The 20027-nt window shown below is 42.3% G+C and overlaps 2 protein-coding genes across 9 annotated transcripts in view; both read right to left on the bottom strand.

Annotated features, from left to right (window-relative positions):
* Positions 1 to 20027, bottom strand: part of LOC124063151 (beta-1,3-galactosyltransferase 2-like) — a 30771-nt gene that overhangs the window by 670 nt on the left and 10074 nt on the right. For 3 of the 6 annotated variants that reach the window (XM_046396521.1, XM_046396527.1, XM_046396546.1), the window contains one exon: positions 1365 to 4042. In XM_046396521.1, coding sequence (XP_046252477.1) covers positions 3140 to 4042 — 903 coding nt within the window. In that variant the 3' untranslated portion in view covers positions 1365 to 3139. Of the gene's footprint in view, positions 1 to 1364; positions 4398 to 4779; positions 4898 to 5096; positions 5271 to 20027 lie in introns of those variants that run through there. The other 3 variants (XM_046396550.1, XM_046396512.1, XM_046396536.1) reach the window with 3 other exon arrangements.
* Positions 723 to 19910, bottom strand: LOC124063173 (beta-1,3-galactosyltransferase 1-like). Of its 3 annotated transcripts, none has more exons than XR_006844065.1 (3): positions 19577 to 19831; positions 15962 to 19299; positions 723 to 1254 (listed from the first exon to the last, which is right to left on the bottom strand). XR_006844065.1 is itself a non-coding variant. In XM_046396568.1 (2 exons), exons 1-2 carry the CDS (start codon positions 19609 to 19611, stop codon positions 18054 to 18056), a joined length of 1281 nt encoding a protein of 426 aa, XP_046252524.1. In that variant the 5' UTR covers positions 19612 to 19910; the 3' UTR covers positions 15741 to 18053. The 3 variants fall into 3 exon arrangements, 1 of the variants encoding a protein (XP_046252524.1); XR_006844064.1 differs by lacking the exon at positions 723 to 1254 and adding an exon at positions 1365 to 2805 and having other exon boundaries at positions 17465 to 19299; XM_046396568.1 differs by lacking the exon at positions 723 to 1254 and having other exon boundaries at positions 15741 to 19299; positions 19577 to 19910.

The following is a 20027-nucleotide window of genomic DNA, read 5'->3' as shown; positions in this document are numbered from 1 at the left end:
ACGAGCTACTGAAGTTCTTAAAGGAATACTTAAACCAAAAATGAAAATTCATTTCAATATATTTCATTCAACATTCTCATCCTAAGCTGGTGGAAAATCAGGTGAAGTTAATTTGTCGACAAAACATTTCTGGAGCTTCACAACAAAACTGTGTTGCAGTATTCTGTTAAACAACTGAAGATGAGACGTGAACACTGAGCGAGTTTTTGTTGTTGTTTGTTATACGTTTGTGTGTTTGAACTCCTGCACCCACTTCAGACGGGCTTCACGCTAACACTTTTAGCTTAGTGGCTACAGTGAACATTTCAAAAGGCTGTAAATAACGTCTTTTCAATTCAGTTAGGGATCTGGGGCTTCCAGAGGCTTGGATTCTGAGTTTCCTTTTTGCTCATCATACCTCCCCTTGTGTCCACGTCTGGATTGTGGGTCCTGTATTTTAACTTGAACTTAACAGTGAGTGGAATCTGCTCAGAGTGTGTAAGCTGTTCACTAGCTAACACATGGAAAGTATTCCAGCTAGCTAACGTGCACACAGGAATTTACATGGAGAGACACTCAACAACTTCACGAAAGTTTTTACAATCGTGTCATTGATACAGCCCACGTAACACTCACATTTTTAATACTATAGTGGCAATCTAGCTACAACAAATGCCACTTGGGGGAATTTGAAGCCATTTCCAACTCAAGCTGGTGTGTGAAAATGAGGTCCTCCACGGGTATGCGTTCAACACTTTATTAACTTGTAAATCTTAAAAAAAAAAAACCACCTACAAAAGGCCGGGTGCCAAAAGACTTAACACGAGCGCGTACAAAATGACAAAAATACTAAACTTGTGACACAAAAACCATTTCCTACTTCACACACACAGGCACAGTTGAAGTTTGGCTTCCTCTGATCCTCATTCCCCTGAGGCTGATCAGCTGTGTCTCCCTTATCTAACCTATGACTGATTACCACCTATGCCCAGGTGTGCAGGTAACCCATAGCAACCATAGTGCCTCACCAACCACACAGCCACAGTTATACACACAAGTGTACGTAAATCTAAATTGCCCACAACAAATACATAATGATTACATTTCTGACAACGGTGCATGTCCATCTGTTGTGACGTACCAATATTATTTGTATGTTTATATCAATATATTGACATAAAAGGAGGTGCAGCGTTTAAGGAAATAGGTGTCAATGCTTTTTCTGGTTGGCTCCGGATACTGTTCTGGCAGAATCAAATTAAGCCCTGTGAATACCTAAACAAAACACTGTGAGGTTTTGTGACATTATTCAGTCACAGTGTACAAAACGTCCACATGGTGTCTCTGCATGACAAAATGAGGAAAGACATGGGACACTCAGCACATTCTCTTCACAGCACTGAAGCTTTCATTATTATATTTGTCTCATTCATTACAAATTGTCTGGAAAATCAGCTAATAACAGCAAGAAAAATTAATTTTCATTATTTTGATACACGAGATGAACTGATTTCTGTGGCATCAGTTGTGATCACAAAATGCAGAAGGTCTGAGTGTTTCAAATTCCAGGATACAACAGTTTACAACAAATATCTGTTGACAGGTATGATGTAAAAACACTGTGTGTTGGAAGTTATTTTATCTTGAATGCCTGATTAAGATTATTAAAAGTTAATTCCTCTTATATTCCGCCTTTAGTCATAAAAAAATAAACATACAAAAATGAATATATATGGCGCCTTCCTTATCAGTGTTATAAGGTGCTTTAGACATTACAACTAATAACTTTATCAAACCAGCAAAGACAATGCAGAGATGGAACCAGGATAGAAATAAAAAGTACTAAAAACAATGCTGTAAATAGTAAAGTATAAAAGATTAAAAAAAAAACTTTCAAAATGACACAAATGCCATTTGCACCATGTCTAAAAAAAAACATTTCCAATAGGACACAACCTGTAGAAGTTTTCTTGTAAGTGAAAAATAAAATAGTTAACTCTTCGTAACACGGGTGGACAAGTCATGATTTAACTGATGAATTCAACTTGAAAAACAAATGAAGCCTGAGAAACATGAGTTTATGAGATCAGTTCAAGGATCATCAGGAAATGAATGTTTTGTCACCTTTCTCGTAGAAAAGGAATATCAGACTGATGCAGCTGATCAGGCAGAAAGCTGAACTCAAACAGTAGTTGCAGAAATATAAACCTGATTTTATCAAACCGGTTCTCTGATGATCTGTTGTCAGTTGGGTGACAGGACTTCATTCTGACTTCTATTCACGTCACTTGGCAGTCTGCCTCAGCTTCGATTCAACCTGGGAAACAGGTTTGATAGTCCTCTTGTCTTTGTTTCTGATGGGCATGGTTAAAAGAGTCTGTAAGGGCTTCCGTAAATACTTTGACAACAGCAGTTAGTTAGAGTTTTTCCATGTCCTTCTGACAAAACGTCCAAGTAACAAAGAGTTACTGCGATTAATAATCGTAATGTGAAGTGATGTGATTACTTTTTCTGTAACAAGTCGTTATTTAAGCATGTGTTTAGCGTCCTGATCATAAAGGGTTACAGATATGGGGATTTTATTTTGAAGTGGATTTTATTTTGAAGTGGTGATCTGTAGCCAAAATATCTTCACAAACATTCGGTGGAAAGCCTCCATTTCACCTAAAACTAGTCTATAATTTCCCCCAGCACGAACATTTACACCCAGCATTACATGTGTGACTCTGGAACAATTTCTGATAATGTGTGAGTAGCAGCGAGGACGCAAGACCAAACATGTTGATCTGGCAATAAAGCTGTTCTTCACATGACAAGTGATTTAACCTCTTCTTCTCCTAATCATGACAAAGTATTTGAACCATTTCCTGCAGCTGTACTTGTCAAGCAGAACAATGAAAACCTTCCCTGAATGCTGTGATGTGAATGCTGTCTCTCTATGACACCAGGTTTTTTATTTGTAGGCGAAGTGGTTAATCCACATGAGCAAAACATTTTATCAAAGCTATCACTTTGGCTGGTCAATTTGTAGCTGTACCTGTACTCAAAATAATTGTAACTCCACAATGATAAAAATCAGAGAGAAAAGAAGAGCTGACAAAACTTTTCAGTCAGAACCATGACTGTGTCCTTCTTAGCTGTCAGATCTTTCTTTAGCTGATCAGCAGTATGGGCCCGGTTTCTTAAAGTCTTTCCAGTTACTCAAACGATCAGAGTTTTCATGTGTGGTTGTGGCTATAAGTCTGGAGTAAGCACAGCGACTGTACCCCACAGGAAAGACATTAAAGTAACCCCAGTTTGGGGGGTCAGTGGGGGGGATCCCCAAGTGCTGCATACACAACCCTAAATAAACATCTTCAATGTAAAGAGGTTTAACGTGTCTGGACGCCTCCACCAGCTTTTTAGGGAGATCGAGAGACAAAACGTAACCCAGACCCAAAGCGTAACGTGGATACTGTGGGTGAGGGTAAAGCTCCACAGGTACGTACCACTTATGACTTTTATCTCTCAAGACTGCACCTCCTCTCGCCACAAGTCCGGTCATGTAGTTTGTCTTTGGAGCATTTAACAACATGTTGATGAGATTGGGAACATTTAGAAACATGTCTGAATCGATCTTCATGGCATAAGAGGCGCTGGAGCAGTGGAAGTCCAGCCACTCCAGCATCACCATGGTCTTGATGGTCAGGTTCTTGTAGCAGTCCAGGAAGTCGCTCTGGATCAGGTCTTGATGTTCTTTGCTCTCCTGCAGCAGCTGGTCTTGGAGCTGCTCCGCTCCCTCTCCAGTGTGAAGCCCCAGGAGGAAGAACAGCATCACCACTTTGTCCAGTACTGGGCTTTCACCTCCCCAGGTGCTGCGGACAATGTCACGATGTTTCCTGTTGTGAGGCGCCACAGGGACCATCAGAACCAGGAAAGGCTTCTGCTGTTCACATTTCTGTGGCTCATTGATAATGAAGTGGTAGTCATAGGGGTATTCCACTAAGTACGGTCCTGGAGATTTATAAGGAACCGGTGACGGAGGTGCAGTTGTCTGTTGTACCAGAAGTGAAGCATTTGTAGTCAGAAGTGAGGCATCTGTCGTCTGATGTGATGTTTGAGTTGTGTCTTTGAGGTTTGTTGACATAATGGTCTCAGTATGAGGGAAGGCAGACGTGCTGGTCTCAACTGTGCTGATGCTGGAATCAGTTACGTTGGGAGAGAAAGCATTTTGCTCCTGTTCTCTAAAGGGTGGCCACCATTTTGTTGCATTATATCGCGTCAGCCATTTTTGATTGTAGCCTGGCACCATTTCCTTTATGTCTACGTTGCAAACAAACAAAACCGCTCCCAACACCAGAATGAAGAAGAAACAGCGACGCCGTGACCAGCTACACGCTCTTCTGCCATCTGTCAGTTCCTCACAGACCATTGCTTCCCTGAGAGGGGAAAAATAAATCCATTGTCAGTGTTTGGTCTAGATCTGCTCTAGAAAGTGTCATGAGACAACTGTTGTTGTGATTTGGCACTTTATAAATAAATTGAATTTAATTGCTTTTGCTTTCAAATTATTTTGCTTTTCAATTAACCATGAATCATAAATTAATTATAAAAATTCTTTTTACAGGATGTAAAATGTAAACACAAGTTCTCAAAAAAGAATTGTTGTGGATATACTTTAAATTCACTCATATTTTCTAGTGTTGTATCTAGAAAATGTCCAAAATTATGAGGTTTTCTGAGCGATTAACAGTGCCTCTCGCTTCCTGTCTCTGCTTCTAAGGACTGAATGCTTCATGAAAGTTTAAGTGATCCACGTACCACTGTTGTTTCTTAGCAAAGATACTTTTCAGCATGTTGACGCTTGCCCGTCTGAAGGTGTGGATTGACGTCTTTTTAGGTGTGTAGCAGAGATTGTTCCACTGAATTCATGACAGCACTGCAAAAAATGGCAGTGATATTTACCGTGTTTGTACCGTGTAAATTATTGTATACAGTACAATAGGAAAAGAAAAAGTGTAATCTGTTGAAGATTACAGTAATTACAGGGTTACTGTAGAAAATTGCAGTAATTAAGTGAGTATAGCACCTATTTCACTTCTGTCTCAATGCTCTGATCAATATCCAGTGTACACTACCTGATAAGAAGCAATCAGCAGAGAGACCAGCTGGTGGACATCTTCTTGCAGAAAGATTTTGATGAGTACAGCCAACTATTGAACAACCACACCATCCAACCGGGATGCCTACAGCATAGACGAACTAACTTTTCTGCAACGATTTCATTTCTAATTATTTCATGACGTAGACATGAATGACTAAACCCTGGGAGGTCTTCAGCCAACCGGTTTTAACACATTTTTCAGTTGCAGTACACAAAACGTCCATGTGGTGTCTCTGCTTGACCAGCAGGCTAAAACAATGGGTGTAGCATGTAGCCGAACATTCATTTAACAGGACTGAAGATTTCACTTAGGTTCCTTACATGGTCCTTTGACTCGGGCTTAGGGAGCTGTTAGCACCAGAATGAGAAAGACTTCATACTGGCACAAACCTTACATTTTTCAAAGTGGGCTAACTCCACCACCCCTCTTTAGTCTAGGGGTTGCTGGCAAGGATAGCCCCTAAAAATGAAATTGGGTTAAATTGAATAGTGGTCACATGTTCACATTATGTATGAATGTAAATGTTTAACCCAGGGCTACAACAGCCAGCTTGTAGCTACGGTTTGTCACTCATGAAGTTATTGGGCTTGTGTCTCCATCCCTGTCTAGGCTGTGAACTGACTTCATGCTATTGCTGTGCTCAGTGCATTGTGTGGAAAGTGACTGATAACCTCATGGATCACAAACTGTCAGCAATGTTTATTTTCCAGCATGGCAAAGGAATGATCCACCCTACTCTGACTGGTTCATCCTGATATTCTCACCCAAATCAACCAGTTTCACTCCTCGTGTCTGCTCAGTTTCACATACATGAAATTAATACTGGCATATATTTGCCTTCACTTCATGCGAGTCGGGAAAAAACATTCACCTCAGGTGGCAAAGCAAAGTTGTATACTTGACTTACTTACTTATGCTTGACTTAACCTGCAAAGTCGCAGCCATAACCAATAACAAAGACATATGTGTGGCTGACCTCTCCAAAGGACTACAAACCTGATTTCCGAGAGTGTCATGTTCCACAACGCCCACATTCGGCAGCAGCAGGTGATGGTTGTTTGCATTCATTTGCATGTGTGCGACTGTGCCCTAAATGAACCTACCAAATGTGTTCCAGCCATGTTCACCGGTCATGTTCTCTTTTTCTGTATTTGTGGCATGTTTCTGTAATGTGGTAGCATAAGGCATGTTTTTTCTACATCCTGTGCATGTCAATTTGATGTTTTGTTAATTTCCTTGTGTCTTCTCTAGTATGTAACATTACAATATGATTAGAAACTCCTTATATGTTCATAACAGTTTTAAACAAACATCTGTTGATAGATGTAGATGTTCTGTATTCATCTAATAGAAATAAACTTAATTGATATGGTGCCTTACTTAGAGGTAGTAAAGAGGTGTAGACAATAAAACATGGATAAATACATCCAACCACCAAAGATGATGCAGAGATTGAACCAAGACATAAAAACTGACAGTAGTACAAGCACAAATGTAAAATAAAGTTTTAACCTACAAACTTTTGCTTGGCCAAATAGTTTTTATTAAGCAACTACAAACAACAGCACCATACAACAACACCATACACGCTGCATGCCTCTTTGTTGCCCAAATTATAATAACTCAACTTTGGATTGTTCTAGAGGAGCTCAAGTTCCTCTCGCTGTATTATCTCTGCTGCACTGAGTCGCTCTGTAAAGGACACCTGGTCTGCTTCTCCGGTGACGACAGGTTTACTCCGTATCTCCTCTCAGCCTCCTCATGTAGAGCATACAGATAACAAGCAAATGAATGCAAACTGTTGAGGCACTCTTTGTGTAACAGGTTAAGCTGAGTGAAGAGATGTATGAAGGAAAATTCCACCATCACCACCACAGATTATGCAGACAATGAGAAAGAAGTCACAAGTTACCTTACGGCAGTACTTGAAGGAACAGCTCTGAAATATAGATGTGCTGCTACGTGACGTGATGTGACATAAGCTCCAGTGTAGCAGTTTTTGTTGTTGTTTGTTATACGTTTGTGTGTTTGAACTCCTGCACCCACTTCAGACGGGCTTCACGCTAACGCTTTTAGCTTAGTGGCTACAGTGAACATTTCAAAAGGCTGTAAATAACGTCTTTTCAATTCAGTTAGAGATCTGGGGCTTCCAGAGTTTCCTTTTTGCTCATCATACCTCCCCTTGTGTCCACGTCTGGATTGTGGGTCCTGTATTTTAACTTGAACTTAACAGTGAGTGGAATCTGCTCAGAGTGTGTAAGCTGTTCACTAGCTAACACATGGAAAGTATTCCAGCTAGCTAACGTGCACACAGGAATTTACATGGAGAGACACTCAACAACTTCATGAAAGTTTTTACAATCGTGTCATTGATACAGCCCACGTAACACTCACATTTTTAATACATTTGCAATTAATGATACAGAAAGGACAGTATTGATTAGCAACAACTTCTGCTGGGGTACGGCATTCGTAGAAGCCTAATAATAATAGCCTGAAACATGCAGTCTGATAATAATAATAGTTTAGTTGAAGTGCTTGAAACGAAGGCAACCAGATATCTTCAGGTTCAGGCTGAAGACTTTGACCTCTCATCCGTATGGCTTCTCCAGTTCTAAGACTGATGGCGATCTCCAGGAATTTAGAGGTGAAACGTCCTCAACAACCTGAAGAAATCCGGATGCGTTCGCTTCTAGCACTTCAACTACCATGACCTGGATGCCTGAGAACCGACATCAACATAACAACAGTTTAGTTTTATGATTATGATTACATTTGCTAATGATTATCTCTGATCCTGACATACAAATATTATTTATATTTTATTCAATATGTAGCACTATTGCTCTTTAAATTAATAAATAATATGAATAATATGGTACTACATCCGCTAGGTTCGAGGAGCTGATATATGGTTATTATAAATCTTGAAAGACTAGAGTTGGGTACAATTGAAACAGGTGACAATTTTATTTTCTCTAGTTCAGGGCACTAAAACGTGCAACACAATAATATAAAAAATAAACCACCCTAAAAGAGCTCTTCCCCAAAACAAAATAAATAAAAAATATGTATGTGTGTGTGTGTATGTGTGCGTGAACGTGTGTATATGAAAATTCTTGATGTATATATAATCAATATATAATCAATGTCTCTCAATATGCACAAACTTCTATTTGGTATTTGGTATCTGGTATCTTATCTGGTTTCCTGGTTGTCTAGTCAGTCACAGTCAGTCAGTTCAACTCTGTAGGCAAATCCTTGCTCGCCGGCTGGCCACACCGGTGGGTAGGTCTGTCCACAGTCTTCTTTCTCGGATGGCTCGCCACTGAACCGCACGGTTCAGAATCAGTTCTGGGTCAATAAAAAAAAAACAATCGGAGCTTCGTGGTGAGAAAAAAAATAACCACATTCAACCTGGCTTCACGCTGCTTTTCACCTCTGGGTTGATCTTCTTTTCTCTTGGACCATACTCTTGTTTCCTTTCCAATTTCAACTGGAATGTCAGACTGACGCAGTAGATACAACGGCTGAATATAATGCGCGTGTGCCACCCTGAAGTCAAACTAGGTTACAACATGCAACAGGCTTTAATATTATTCACATTAAGTGGCTCAATGGCTCAGTAGTAACCATTTCATATGGGTTACAGCCTCCCGTCTTGAATTGGCATGAGTCCCTTCATGAGCTAGTCTGGAACTCAAATAGGATACCTATCATAGTTACAGGTCTGCTATCTTTTCAATGCTTGGTCAAACCTTTCCAAGAAACTTTGAGCAAATGAGATAAAGGGTTTTCCCCACTGGGAGTATTGAAAGTGTTCAGGAGGTTGGCAAGTTCTTTCAGATCTGCGAGTGGAGATTTCAGCTGTGGGAGTATCACTTTCTTCTTTCTCATCGAGCGTGCAAGAGATGGGTGCCTCAATGGACTCAGTATCCTTTTGAATCTCCACACACCCTCCATTTCCAGAGTTCATCTCTCCATTTGCACTCTTCTCCAATCCTTCATCTGCAGTGTTGTCATTTCCAATACAGGGCTGCTTGGCCACGATCTCAGTCTGAGGCTCAGGAAGTAGAGAGCTGATAACATGGTCCTCCTGGGGCTGAGAAGTTGAGGGGCTCACCAAGGAGGATGGTAAGTAATTGTCTTGAGCTGGAGGTGCACTCTGTTGCTGTCTCCTCGAAATGTCACACACTTTCACAATTCTCTCCTCAGGTAAGATGGATGATGGGATCGGACAGGTAAGTAGGTCATCGTCAGACTCGATAAGTATGTCATTCTCAGACTCTGAGGGACCTTGTGAGAGTTGGGGGTGACTTTTCCGGGTTCTTGGACGATGAACTTTGGGTTCAGTGTGTTCTTCCTGTTCTTCAGTTAGGTCGCCGCAGGCAAATAAAAGATCCCTATGCAGGGTTCGGACAGGGCCATCTCCACTGATAGGTTGGACTTTGTACATGGTGGAATCCCACTTGTCAGCAAGCTTATGCTTATTCCGCAGCCGCATGTTCCTCACCAGTACTTGATCTCCTTCCTCCAGTGTTGATTCTTTTACTGCTTTATCAAAGCGACATTTGTTCCGGGCAGCAACCTTTTGTGAGTTTTCCTTGGCAATTCGATAACTTTCTTGAAGCCTCGCTTTTAGTTTCTTGACATATTCTGAATAGGACTTTGTAGAACCGTGTTTTGCAGGTAGGCGGAAGGCAATATCCACTGGTAGACGGGATTGCCACCCGAACAATAGCTCATACGGGCTGAAACCAGTGACATCATTCTTGGTACAGTTGTAGGCATGGGTAAGTGGTTTGACATAGTCACACCAGTGACTTTTCTGTTTGTCTTTCAAGGTTCCCAACATCCCTAAAAGAGTTCTATTGAACCTTTCCACTGGGTTTCCCCTTGGGTGATAGGAACTTGTTTGCACTTTAGTGATGCCTGCGAGAGCACACAGTTCTTTAATGAGTTGGGACTCAAAATCCCAGCCCTGATCACTCAGCAGTCGCTCTGGAAACCCGTAGTAGACCAAGAACTGTTCCCACAGAGCCTTTGCAACAGTAGTGGCCTTTTGATTTTTTGTTGGCTGTTATGACCAAGATGTCTTTGGTATTGTGACTGTCGGGCTCCAGGGACAGGTAATCCATGCAAACCAGTTCCATGGGACGAGTTGTTTGGATGTTTACAAGAGGTGCTGACTTTTCTGGTGGTGTTTTCCTTCTGACACAACGTCCACATGATTTGATTTTCATCTCCACGTCCGCAGCCAATTTAGGCCAATAGAATCTTGACCTGACCAAGTCGAGAGTTCGTTCCAAACCCATATGCCCCATATCGTCATGCAGAATGGCGGGTCTCAAAGACTTAGGAGCCACGAACTGGTAAGTGGTGCTGTTGTCTGATTGACGAGTTCGGTTGAGAAGACCATCTCTCAATTCCAACCTTTTCCATTCCTTCAACATTAACTTGAGTTCTGGAGAGTCAGGAACAAGGTCGGGGTTGGCTTCATCTCCAGTCTCCAAGACCGTGATGACCATGGCCACTGGGTCGGACCTCTGATGCTGTTGGAGTTCCACTTGACTGTATGAAGGTAAGCTGTAACAGCCCAGGGATTTTTCTTCTCCAAAGACATCAGGTACTGCATCAGGGTGAAGAGCCAGGGATTCTACCAGGGTGATGGAAGGTAAGTTGTCATCACTTTCAGATAGGAGATGGTGTTGACACAAAACAGTGTGTCAGTCAGTAGGCCTTGTTGGTTGGAAGATAACGAAAGATAGTGTGAAGTGAACTGTTTGATCCGTTCTCTCTCCTCCAATGACGTATCATCATCAGCCAGCGGATCATGAGGCCATCTGGAAAGACCAGCTGCATCCTGGTTGCTCTTCCCAGCTCGGTACTTTATGTTGAAATCAAAGGTGGAGAGAGCGGCTAGCCAACGGTAGCTGGCAGCATCCAGTTTAGCAGACTTCAAGATGTACGTCAGTGGATTGTTATCAGTTATAACTGTGAATGGATTTCCATAGAGGTAGTCTTGGAATTTCTCCACAACGGACCACTTCAGAGCCAGAAATTCTAGTTTATGGGCTTGATATCTCTTTTCATTTGATGAAAGCCCCCTGCTTGCATAAGCGATGACTCTCATCTCCCCTTCTTGTTCCTGGTATAGGGCAGCCCCTAGGCCTGAAGTGCTTGCATCTGTGTGGAGAACATATGGGCATTTTGGATCAATGTTGATGCCATCAAAGTCAAGGACAGGTGCAGAGGTGAGTCTCTCTATGATTGTCTCAAAAGCTGTTTGGCATGGAGTCGTCCACCGCTCATTAAATGGTTCTTTGGGGTTGTAGTACTCTCCCCGACCAGAGGCTTTCTTGCCCTTCTTGTGAGGTGGGTAACCCCCGGTGAGGTCATTTAGGACTATTTTTGAATAGTCTCGGATGAAGCGGCGGTAATACCCTGCGAACCCAAGGAAGGACTTGAGCTCACTGAGGGTCTGCGGTCTTGGCCAGGTGCGGAGGGCACTGACTTTGTCAGGGTCGGTCTCGACTCCTCTACTTGACACAATGTGGCCTAAATAGCGCACTGACCTTTGGAAGAAGTGGCATTTCTTGGGAGATAGTCCATTTTCTCTCAGTTGCTGGAGGACGTGCTTCAGCCTGGTCTCATGGTCTTACAGTGTGCTTGAAAACACAATGATGTCATCAAGAAACACCAACACTTCCTTCAGATTGATGCTGCCCATCACCTTCTCCATAAGACGTTGGAAAGTGCTAGGTGTGTTAGTTATGCCTTGTGGCATGCGGTTGAACTCGTAGAACCCCAAAGGGCAGACGAAAGCAGTCTTGGGCTTATCACGTTCCTCCATCTCAATCTGGTAATATCCGGATTTTAGATCCATCACGGAAAACCATTTTGATCCAGCAAGGGCTGAGAAGGCTTCCTCCAGATTGGGAAGTGCATAAGCGTCTTTGATGGTAAGCATGTTGAGCTTACGGTAGTCAATGCAAAGATGGACCTCCCCATTTTTCTTCTTCACAACGACGATGGGTGAAGTGTATGGCGACTCTGATTCACGGATCACTCCCGCATCAACGAGGGTCTGAAGGTGTTTTCTCACTGCCTCGTAGTCGTTTGGGTGGATTGGTCTGGATCTTTGCTTGAATGGTGTGTCATCTTTCAGGTTTATATGATGTTTCACTTTGGTCCAAATTCCAGGTCGCTTTGGGCAAACACATCACTGTAGTCATTGAGGCTCTTTGTTATTCTGTCCTTCCATTCCTGCAGAAGGGGGGAATCATGGAAGTCAAAGGTGAGTCCTCTTTTGGTAGATTCCTTTCCTGTGTCTGGAGAGATTGCGCAACATGCTGCGGTCTCTGTGCCTTTGTTGGAGTCTGGTGGGCAGCTCAGTGATGACACAGTTGGAAGGGAGTTTCACAGCGTGCTCATTCTCATTCCTGACCCACACAGATAGTTTGTAGGGTTGCTGCTTCTGCAGGGTGACAAGACAACGCTCTACAAAGATACCTCCAGGCAAGGTGGATGATTCTGGTTGGTCAGTTACAGCATACTGACATGTGGTGTGGGCTCTCATAAATCCTTCAAGGCAGGCTCTCTCTTGAGCAGGGATAACTTGCTGCACGTTGTCTTTGAGAGTTGTTAAACCTATCATTCCTGAAGAATTCTCTTTATTTCTGATCTCAAGTACACGGACAATTTGTCTATAACCATAGATGGAAGACAGTTCGTTTGGATTTTTGTTACTGCAATGCTCTTTATACAGAATGTCAAGTGCATTTGTCCCAATAAGTACAGGTGAGTCAATATTACTTCGGATGTCTGGAACAACTAAAGCTAAGGCAGAGATTTCAGGTTCTTTTTCAACAAATTCTTTTGGGAACTTAAGACTAACGGGAACATAGCCTAAGTACGGGACATTCTGACCATTTGCACCCTCAACATCTAAGGTTGTGAGGGGTTGGATGGGAAGTTCTGAGAGATGTTTGTTGTAGAAAGAGCTTGATACTGTAGTAACCTGAGACCCTGAGTCGAGAAGGCAATTACAATCAATTCCTGACACAATAACATTAGCTACACATTTCTGTCCTACAAGTCTCTGAGGAAATCTAGTCTGAGTGTCTGCAGTGTGGGAATGGATGGATGCTCTAGTTCTTGGTTTGGGACATTTATCATTTACAGCTCCTGATAGTCCCTCAACAGGAACTGACACTAGTTTAAATTTCCCAAGCTGCCTGCTTTTGTTTCAGCACTTTGTTTTTCTGCTCAACCAGTTCAGGATTTGGCTCACTAGTGCAAGATGGCTTGATATGGCCGTTCTCACCACATCTGAAGCAATACCATGGTCGTGGTTTCCTTTTGTGGTTGAACTCCGCAGAGCTTGGTTGATCGTCCTCAGTGGAGAGTTTGGTTTGGGACTTTGGTTTCTTCTTAGACTGGCCTTGCTTTGAGGTCAAGGCTGCTTTTAAAGAGGCTATCTGCGCTTGTTGCGCTTCCATCTGCTTTTCAAGCTTTTGAGTCTGACTGGGGTACGCCTCACTTGCCGATGCTACAGCACTGATGTCAGGGACATGTTCATTTGATGTGATAGAGTGCAACTGTGCTTTCACTTTGAGGCCCAAGTGCTGTCTCATCCGGCTGGATTTAGCAGCTTGGCAGTCCTCCTCAGTACGTAGCAGGAGGAGCAGCTCAGAGAAGGAAGGCGGCTTAATTTTCTTTTGCTCTAGCTGGAGACTGGTTATCAGAGCATTGTCCCAGCAGCCCTGGCAAAATTGTTTGGGCAGCTGGCTATCTGTTTCACTAGCAACTAGGCCACCTCTCTTGACTACTTTACTCAGTATTGCTTGCAAGCGCTGCACGTAGGCGGATGGCTTCTCACCAGAGTCCTGGTTGGTGGTTAGAAACTTGGCAAAGGGTTCATCTCCATCTTCAACAATACCATATGCTGAATCGAGCATGACAAGATACTCATGAGGGGTGGAACTAGGACCTAGATGTTAGATGTTGGCAGCAGGTGGGAGGAGGCTCTCGATGATTTTCCGGGTGGTGTGCTTGTCAGACACAGTGGGGTCTCCAAGCTGGAACTCTACATTGCTGCACCATGTCTCATAGTCAGACTCTGCATTTGGGCATGGTATCCTCCCCGAGAGGGGTTTGATTCTGGTGTTTCCATGATACTGAGGTGACACATCAGCACTTCTAATGACATGCTAAACCACTACTTTTTGCACTTCAGGGGAGGGTCAAGGAATCAGGGGCTATGTATAGGGGTATGTTTTGAGGCAAAGAGAATGCCTGTGTGCCTGAGTCAGGTGAGGATGTGACATGCTTGAAGGGGCGGGCCCTAACACTAGCATTAAGTGCTGGATCAAACCCATTAATGGGCAGAATCTCTTCATTTAATTTTAATGTGTCTGGTTCGGTTAACTGTGTCTGGGTAGATTTTTAAATTCTAGCTAATTCATCTAATAAGACTTTTTCAAAGTCTGTCCCACTAAGTTTGGCAACATTCTGCAGTTCAGTTAGATATGTCTGGGTTAATGAAGACCCTCGATCGGCAGTATATAGATCAGACAGAAGCTGAATGTGATATGTAACCACCGGATCACTAGTAGGCCTAATACATGGTAAGATATCCTTTAAAAACTCTATGGGTTCACCCGAACTAAATTCTACTATGGATGAGTCTTGGAACTTAGCTGCAGTGCTATGTACCTCAATAGTTCTTTCAATCTTACCGTACTGCTGTAAATACTGGAATACTTCATCATACTTTTGCCAGTTAGACCACTAACTAGAACTGCATTAGGAACTTTGATGTTCTCAGCCTTAACTACATACATGTTAAGCGGTGCAGTGTTACAAAGGACCATTTGTAAATAGATTACCTTAAAATTAAAAAAATTAGAACAATAAAAATGTCAAGCTGTTCAATTTTAGATCAACCAACTCTCCTGGCTGGCTCGCCAAGTTTCATGTAGCACTATTGCTCTTTAAATTAATAAATAATATGAATAATATGGTACTACATCCGCTAGGTTCGAGGAGCTGGTATATGGTTATTATAAATCTTGAAAGACTAGAGTTGGGTACAGTTGAAACAGGTGACAATTTTATTTTCTCTAGTTCAGGGCACTAAAACGTGCAACACAATAATATAAAAAATAAACCACCCAAAAAGAGCTCTTCCCCAAAACAAAATAAATAAAAAATACGTATGTGTGTGTGTGTATGTGTGCGTGAACGTGTGTATATGAAAATTCTTGATGTATGAATCAATGTCTCTCAATATGCACAAACTTCTATTTGGTATTTGGTATCTGGTATCTTATCTGGTTTCCTGGTTGTCTAGTCAGTCACAGTCAGTCAGTTCAACTCTGTAGGCAAATCCTTGCTCGCCGGCTGGCCACACCGGTGGGTAGGTCTGTCCACAGTCTTCTTTCTCGGATGGCTCGCCACTGAACCGCACGGTTCAGAATCAGTTCTGGGTCAATAAAAAAACCAATCGGACCGTACTCTTGTTTCCTTTCCAATTTCAACTGGAATGTCAGACTGACGCAGTAGATACAACGGCTGAATATAATGCGCATGCGCCACCCTGAAGTCAAACTAGGCTACAACATGCACCAGGCTTTAATATTATTCACATTAAGTGGCTCAATGGCTCAGTAGTAACCATTTCATATGGGTTACAAATATATTGTGTGTATGTGTGTGACAAACATCTTAGATATACCTTCACTGGGAAATAATCAATGGCAGAACAGATAACATAAAATATAACACAAAATTTATTTACAGATTTTGACACTGGCAAAGGGGGGGTTTGTGAATACCTAAACAAAACACTGTGAGGTTTTGTGACATTATTCAGTCACAGTGTACAAAACGTCCACATGGTGTCTCTGCATGACAAAAGGAGGAAAGACATGGGACACTCAGCACATTCTCTTCACAGCACCGAAGCTTTCATTATTATATTTGTCTCATTCATTACAAATTGTCTGGAAAATCAGCTAATAAGAGCAAGAAAAATTAATTTTCATGATTTTGATACACGAGATGAACTGATTTCTGTGGCATCAGTTGTGATCACAAAATGCAGAAGGTCTGAGTGTTTCAAATTCCAGGATACAACAGTTTACAACAAATATCTGTTGACAGGTATGATGTAAAAACACTGTGTGTTGGAAGTTATTTTATCTTGAATGCCTGATTAAGATTATTAAAAGTTAATCCTCTTATATTCAGCCTTCATCTTTAGTCATAAAAAAATAAACTGAATATATACGGCACCTTTCTTATCAGTGTTATAAAGTGCTTTAGACATTACAACATGGATACAAGACGAGACGAGACAAATACCATTTGTACCACATGGACGAAAGACCCCTTTGTTAATTTCTAATAAGACACAGCTTGCAGAGGGTTTTCACGTCATGTAAAAACTGCCCGTGTAAGTGAAAAATATACAAAAATATAATAGTTAACTCTTCATAACACGGGTGTCAAACATACACTCAAATGGACAAGTCATGATTTAACTGATGAATTCAACTTGAAAAACAAATGAAGCCTGAGAAACATGAGTTTATGAGATCAGTTCAAGGATCATCAGGAAATGAATGTTTTGTCACCTTTCTCGTAGAAAAGGAATATCAGACTGATGCAGCTGATCAAGCAGAGAGCTGAACTCAAACAGTTGTTGCAGAAATATAAACCTGATTTTATCAAACCGGTTCTCTGATGATCTGTTGTCAGTTGGGTGACAAGACTTCATTCTGACTTCTATTCACGTCACTTGGCAGTCTGCCTCAGCTTCGATTCAACCTGGGAAACAGGTTTGATAGTCCTCTTGTCTTTGTTTCTGATGGGCATGGTTAAAAGAGTCTGTAAGGGCTTCCGTATATACTTTGACAACAGCAGTTAGTTAGAGTTTTTCCATGTCCTTCTGACAAAACGTCCAAGCAACAAAGTGTTACTGCGATTAATAATCGTAATGTGAAGTGATGTGATTACTTTTTCTGTAACAAGTCGTTATTTAAGCGTGTGTTTAGCGTCCCGATCATAAAGGGTTACAGATATGGGGATTTTATTTTGAAGTGGATTTTATTTTGAAGTGGTGATCTGTAGCCAAAATATCTTCGCAAACATTTGGTGGAAAGCCTCCATTTCACCTAAAACTAGTCTGTAATTTCCCCCAGCACGAACATTTACACCCAGCATTACATGTGTGACTCTGGAACAATTTCTGATAATGTGTGAGTAGCAGCGAGGACGCAAGACCAAACATGTTGGTCTGGCAATAAAGCCGTTCTTCACATGACAAGTGATTTAACCTCTTCTTCTCAGCTTGGAGGAGCTGAAGTACTGTTTCTCCAGTACGAAGCCCAGATCAGCACACCTGTGACTGGAGTTAAGAGTGTGAGAAAAAGGCCCCATTCAGGTATAATCATGACAAAGTATTTGAACCATTTTCTGCAGCCGTTCTTGTCAAGCAGAACAATGAAAACCTTCCCTGAATTCTGTGACACGTCTTAGCCCGTCTGTTGTGGGAGATGGGGAGAAACGCTGCTCTAATGGCCAGTGCTAAGTGTCAAACACTCTAAAGACCTGTGGTGAAACCTGAATGGGACTGTGCCACATACTCGTTGTTGTTTAAATGGCAGGTATTCCTCAGTGATGTATCATGCTCCTGCCATGCCCGGTTTATTTACCTCTAGGCCAACTGATTAACCTACATTTACAAAATATCTGATTGTGTCTTTTACTTCTCCACCTCCGCAGTTAATGATGGAGTGCAGATTTTAGACTTCCTCATTCTGCTATGGGCAGGTGTGACAAAATTTGTGGTATCACGTGATAGAGAGTAGAGAAAGGTAACGACACAAAGTGTCAATATTTTGCTCTCAGTCCTTCTTTAGCTGATCAGCAGTATGAGCCTGGCTTCTTAAAGTCTTTCCAGTCACTCAAACGATCAGAGTTTTCATGTGTGGTTGTGGCTATAAGTCTGGAGTAAGCACAGCGACTGTACTCCACAGGAAAGACATTAAAGTAACCCCACTTTGGGGGGTCAGTGGGGGGGATCCCCAAGTGCTGCATACACAACCCTAAATAAACATCTTCAAGGTAAAGAGGTTTAACGTGTCTGGACGCCTCCACCAGCTTTTTAGGGAGATCGAGAGACAAAACGTAACCCAGACCCAAAGCGTAACGTGGATACTGTGGGTGAGGGTAAAGCTCCACAGGTACATACCACTTAGAACTTGGATCTCTGTGCACTACAGCTCCTCTCTCCACAAGTCCGGTCATGTAGTTTGTCTTTGGAGCATTTAACAACATGGTGATGAGATTGGGAACATTTAGAAACGTGTCTGAATCGATCTTCATGGCATAAGAGGCGCTGGAGCAGTGGAAGTCCAGCCACTCCAGCATCACCATGGTCTTGATGGTCAGGTTCTTGTAGCAGTCCAGGAAGTCGCTCTGGATCAGGTCTTGATGTTCTTTGCTCTCCTGCAGCAGCTGGTCTTGGAGCTGCTCCGCTCCCTCTCCAGTGTGAAGCCCCAGGAGGAAGAACAGCATCACCACTTTGTCCAGTACTGGGCTTTCACCTCCCCAGGTGCTGCGGACAATGTCACGATCCTTCCTGTTGTGAGGCGCCACAGGGACCATCAGAACCAGGAAAGGCTTCTGCTGTTCACATTTCTGTGGCTCATTGATAATGAAGTGGTAGTCATAGGGGTATTCCACTAAGTACGGTCGTGGAGATTTATAAGGAACCGGTGACGGTGCTGGTCGTAATGCAGGTTTCTGTCGTACCGCCGCTGAAGCGTTGCTAATCTGATGTGATGTTTGAGTTGTGTCTTTGAGGTTTGTTGACATCATGGTCTCAGTATGAGGGAAGACAGCCAAGCTGGTCTCAGCTTTTCTGATGCTGGAATCAGTTACGTGGGGAGAGAAAGCATTTTGTTCCTGTCTTCTAAATGCAAGCCACCATTTTGTTGCATTATATCGTGTCAAGCAGTTTGGATTGCAGTCAGGCGCCATCTCCTTTATGTCAGTGTTGTAAAAAAACAAAACTGCTCCCAACACCAGAATGATGAAGAGACAGCGACGGCGTGAACAGCTACATGCTCTTCTGCTGTCTGCACGTTTCCCAAAGACCTTTCCCTGCCTGAGAGGGGAAGAAGCAAATCTATCATCAGTGCTTCTGCTTTCAAATGAACACTAGCTTGACACTAGTCACAAAACCACTCGTTATCAGCACAGGCTCTCAATAAAGAATGGTCTAACAAGTAATGCTTTCAATTCTTTGTTGTTTGTAGCTTTGTATTTGTAAAGTTTTTTTTGAAAATTTGCACAGTTATGATGCTTTCTTGACCATTAACAGTGCCTCTCTTCACAGTACTGCTTCATGGCTACAGAAAATTACATTTAAAAAGCTTACATACCATTGTCGTCCTTTAGCAAAGACACTTTTCAGCATGTTGACGCTGTCCTGTGTCAAGATGTGGCTTCTTGTCCTTTTACATGCGTAGCAGAGAAAAAGCTACAGGATATTGCTCCACTGAAAAATTCATGACTGGATTTGGCATTCAGTTGCGATTAAGTGTGACTTGTTGTCGTCTGTTACGACAAACTGGAGCAGCAGTTTTCCCAAATGTTAATCCTGGAGTGGATCCTACCATTTCTCTGACGTATTGTGTCAATGGGCTCAAGTTCCTCAGTCTGTCAAGTAACCATAGCACGAGCTCCGTTTTTTTTTACCTGCAGGGAGCCACACCTTTGTTTGCACCACCCTTTGGTTTGTGAGTACTGTTTTTCAAGCCTATGAAAACCTGGAAATCCTCTAGAGGCTTTGCAGACAGATCTTTGACTAGCTGTTGCTCCAATATCACAGTT

This window comes from Scatophagus argus, chromosome 1, assembly GCF_020382885.2.
Source record: "Scatophagus argus isolate fScaArg1 chromosome 1, fScaArg1.pri, whole genome shotgun sequence".
Classification (NCBI taxonomy): Eukaryota; Metazoa; Chordata; class Actinopteri; family Scatophagidae; genus Scatophagus; species Scatophagus argus.
Note: the sequence above shows the minus strand (reverse complement) of the source record. Positions and strands in the feature narration are given on the sequence as shown.

Excerpts from the sequence above, each read along its gene's own strand:
- LOC124063173 (XM_046396568.1), bottom strand. The coding sequence starts at position 19,611 with ATGCTGAAAAGTGTCTTTGCTAAAGGACGACAATG. Across the intron at positions 19,300-19,576 it reads TTTGCTAAAGGACGACAATG|GCAGGGAAAGGTCTTTGGGA; the intron begins GTATGTAAGCTT and ends TTCCCCTCTCAG.